The sequence below is a fragment of the Carya illinoinensis genome, chromosome 4 (genome assembly GCF_018687715.1).
Source record: "Carya illinoinensis cultivar Pawnee chromosome 4, C.illinoinensisPawnee_v1, whole genome shotgun sequence".
Taxonomy (NCBI): domain Eukaryota; kingdom Viridiplantae; phylum Streptophyta; class Magnoliopsida; order Fagales; family Juglandaceae; genus Carya; species Carya illinoinensis.
In genome coordinates, this window is record NC_056755.1 from 12,871,009 (window position 1) to 12,874,469 (window position 3,461).

General features: G+C 37.5%; 1 protein-coding gene across 1 annotated transcript; it reads right to left on the minus strand.

Moving 5' to 3' along the window:
• Window positions 1-1,089: 1,089 nt before the first annotated feature.
• On the minus strand, window positions 1,090-3,461 carry LOC122307548 (homeobox-leucine zipper protein ATHB-6-like). The gene is made up of 3 exons (XM_043120473.1): window positions 2,820-3,461; window positions 2,141-2,514; window positions 1,090-2,061 (listed from the first exon to the last, which is right to left on the minus strand). The coding sequence occupies exons 1-3, from the start codon at window positions 2,881-2,883 to the stop codon at window positions 1,516-1,518; spliced, it is 984 nt and encodes a 327-aa protein (XP_042976407.1). The 5' UTR covers window positions 2,884-3,461; the 3' UTR covers window positions 1,090-1,515.

Sequence of the window (3,461 nt, forward strand, 5' to 3'; positions counted from 1 at the left end):
GTCGCGTGCTGTGGAGAGCACTCCTCATGCCCTTCATTATCATTTATAATAATTAAACCTTTTTGTCATATATAAAATCTTAAAACTTGAAAAAAGATGATTTTTGAAAAAATATTATCATTAAAAATGATAAGTTTTGAAAATATTATAGTCTTCGAGAGATTAGTAATTAATGTTTTTTAAATTATTAGAGACTAATAGTTTAAAACAAAAGGAGAAAGATGAATAACTGAATAGTTAAGAAAATGTAAAAATAAATGAGTTAAATAAAAATAAATAAAGAATAGAAAAATATTATTTAATAAAATAAATAAAGAATAGGGAGTGAGCTTGTACAAGGTTTGTAAAAGATGAGTAGAACTTGGAGAAAATTTGAAGGAATGATAATTTTTAGCTAAAATTTAAGAAAATGTAAGTTAATTTACAACTTATATTTCGAATTAAGAGGCCGTTAAAATATGAATTAATTTGACTAATTTCAATAAGAATGTAATATGATTTTAAATAATTATAAAAATTTAAAAATATTGTAATGATTAGATTAGATGAAACAAATTAAAAAATACATTTGTATGCAAGTTAGGGGTTAGACTCTGCCCTAGATATTGCAACACCATATGGAGACGAGAGTTGAAGCCGTCCCTTGCTAACTGTATTTTCATTTATTTTTCCTTCAATTCCTTTGTGACAATATTTGGTGGTACCTTAGCACTGCCATCAGCATTAGGAAGAGGAATCCATTTTTCGCAGCTACCCTTTCTACTCGGAGCTGTATATGTTGTTCTTTCACTGCATAATGTATTGAAAAATAATACTAAATTTTTTATCTTTATATTATTGACTTCAAATGAAAAATAAATACTTTAACCTATAAATTTTTTTTTATAAATTAATGCAATTTTATATATAATTTATTATATTATAAAATTATTTTTATTATGAAAAAATCTAAAGTATAATGTAAAATTATATTAATTTATATTTATAATTTTTTTTTATAATCTCTTTGTGCTCCTTTTTCAACTTTCAAGCATGAGTATTATTTTCGAAATTAAATCCTGAAAGAAATGAAAATGGGAAAAAAGGAGAGACAGAGAATCGATGATTATTTCTCCATTACAAGAAATTTCTGATGATTCCAAGGTTTTGTTTTCCTTTACAGCAGAGACATTTTTTGATTTGGGGTTTCGTTCTTTTTTGGTGGCAGTAGCACACTGTAGCAGAGAGCTGAATTACGATCTAATTCCCTCCCGCACGGCTTTTAGGCTCATAGAGATCATCTGAGAGAAAGAAGAAAGAAAGAAAGCCAACCCCCTTGTCTCCCTCTCTCTCTCCGCTCCGTTTCTCGTTCTACCATTTTTTTTTTCTTGCTAAATTCACCGGATTATGCTACCTACGTACCCCAGTACGCTGCACTGTACAATAGCACTCTTGGTCTTGAGCACACTTATGGTTGGTTTCTTGATCTAATTATTTATGGCAATAACATCGGAACAGATATGGGTTTTCTTCCTTTTAGTTCCACTGCGGATCTGGATAGTACCATTGAAGGGTCGGAGCTTGCTCGTCCGAGAAGATATTGCAGGTCTCCTCTCCGCTAAAGAAATTGTGCTCCTCCATTTTCACATACTGTGTCTGGAATGGTTTCTGGAACTGGAAACAGGTGATCGACGAGGATGACGGCGATGACGATGAGCAATTGAATTTCAGGGAAGACGACCCCGGCGACATCGAGAGCTGCTGATTTTGAAGGAACCCACCAGAGGAAGAAATCGCGGCGTTGGGGCTGTTGTCCTCGTTCAAGATCGCGCTCGAGTCGCTGTCCGACGAGCCATCCTTGAAGTCCACCGGGAAGAGAGAGGCCCCAACTCCATTAATGTTGTGGTTGAAGCAGTCAAAGTGCAAGTCTTTGGAGTCGGATGCAGGCAGAGGAGGAGTATCCGGAGCTGATTTGCTCTGTTCCATCGGTTGGTCATCAGATTCGTGCCCGAACAGTTCTTCCTTCACTGAAAGAGTGCTCTCTGGGTTTTCTTCTTCGAGCTTTGCTTTTAATTCCTTTATCTGCACAACAGTCAAAGAAATCATAATGAGAACTTGACGCATTCACGAAGAGCTAGAAATGGTGGATTGTTAATGTTACCTCTTTGAGCAGTGCTTCATTGTCATGTTGGAGGGCATCGTAGTTGAGCTTTAGACCTTCGTAATTGGCTTTGAGAACGCCATAATCTCTCTCCAATTGCTTGGTTTTCCACCGGGCTCGGCGGTTTTGGAACCAAACAGCAACTTGTCTAGGTTGCAAACCAAGTTCTTGGGCTAGCTTAACTTTTCTGTCGGGTTCAAGCTTGTTTTCCACCTCGAAGTTCTTCTCCAACGCCTTGACTTGGTCGACGCTCAATCGACGCTTCTTCTCGGCTATGTGGCCGGATTCTTCTACACAACCTTCTTCGTCTAAGCCGTCCAACATGGACTGAAATTCCCTGCTGTAGACATGGTTGTTTTTTGGACTGTGTTCCTCTGCATCAATGATAAACACTGAGAATTAAGGAATATGTTTTCGTCCCCGGCAATATACCATATATAAGACTAGAAACATAAAACACAGAAATGGAAAGCAGAAATGAAAGGGCTCCAAAGATCCAGAATATGACAAACAACTTAGCAATTCTGAAGAGTTCGTAAAGGTGTCTGAAAATTGTCAAGGAGATTGATCATTAAAAGATAAAAAAGGACAGGAAAACACAAACACACACAAGGTCATGTCTGAATCCTAGAAATACAACAATGAAAGTAAGGAGTTAATTGGACGCTTGGTTGAAAACCTGCAGTTGGGCAGATGGAGATCAGAGCACCTAGTGAGTCTGAGCTGCCAAGTGATCTCTTCATGACTGAAAAGAAAAAGAAGTCGCCAAACAGGATCTGGGGGTCCTTTTCTTCTTCTTTAGTCTTTGTTTTTTATGTTTTCAGTAGGATCTTTTAAGAACTCAAGGGGCCGCTGCTTACAGCAAAGTCGTGTTTGCTTACGAGAAGACCAATGAATACGAATCCCCACGTTTTGGACCACTCCAAAATGTACAGAGCTGTATGCAACTGTACATCCACTTCTCTCGCTCGGTTCCCCTATCTTTCCCCAATTTTGATTCTTCTCCCTCTGAACCCATCAAGAGAAGAAAAAGAAAGCAAAACCCAACTAAAAAACACCAACCCCAAGAGACGAAAAACCCAAACAGGCAAGCAAGATTCTCAACCCACAAGCAGATGTAAACGTATAAATTATCTCACTCCACTCTTTCTCTCTCTCTACATCATTACCCAATCAATTTACAAACTAGTTTTTGCAGATCTATTGTAGTCTTTGACTGTTCATCTACAATGGAAAACCAGCTAGGGAGAGAGTGAGAGAGAGAGAGAAGGTGGACTGAGATTTGTATGTGATCCAGTTCACAACCCAGCTGGCCGCATTG

Bases quoted from the DNA above. Each gene is read 5' to 3' on its own strand.
- LOC122307548 (XM_043120473.1), bottom strand. From the start codon at position 2,883: ATGAAGAGATCACTTGGCAGCTCAGACTCACTAGGTGCTCTGATCTCC. The intron at 2,515-2,819 runs GTTTTCAACCAA...TCATTGATGCAG, and splicing joins CTCCATCTGCCCAACTGCAG to AGGAACACAGTCCAAAAAAC. The intron at 2,062-2,140 runs GTAACATTAACA...ACTGTTGTGCAG, and splicing joins ATGAAGCACTGCTCAAAGAG to ATAAAGGAATTAAAAGCAAA.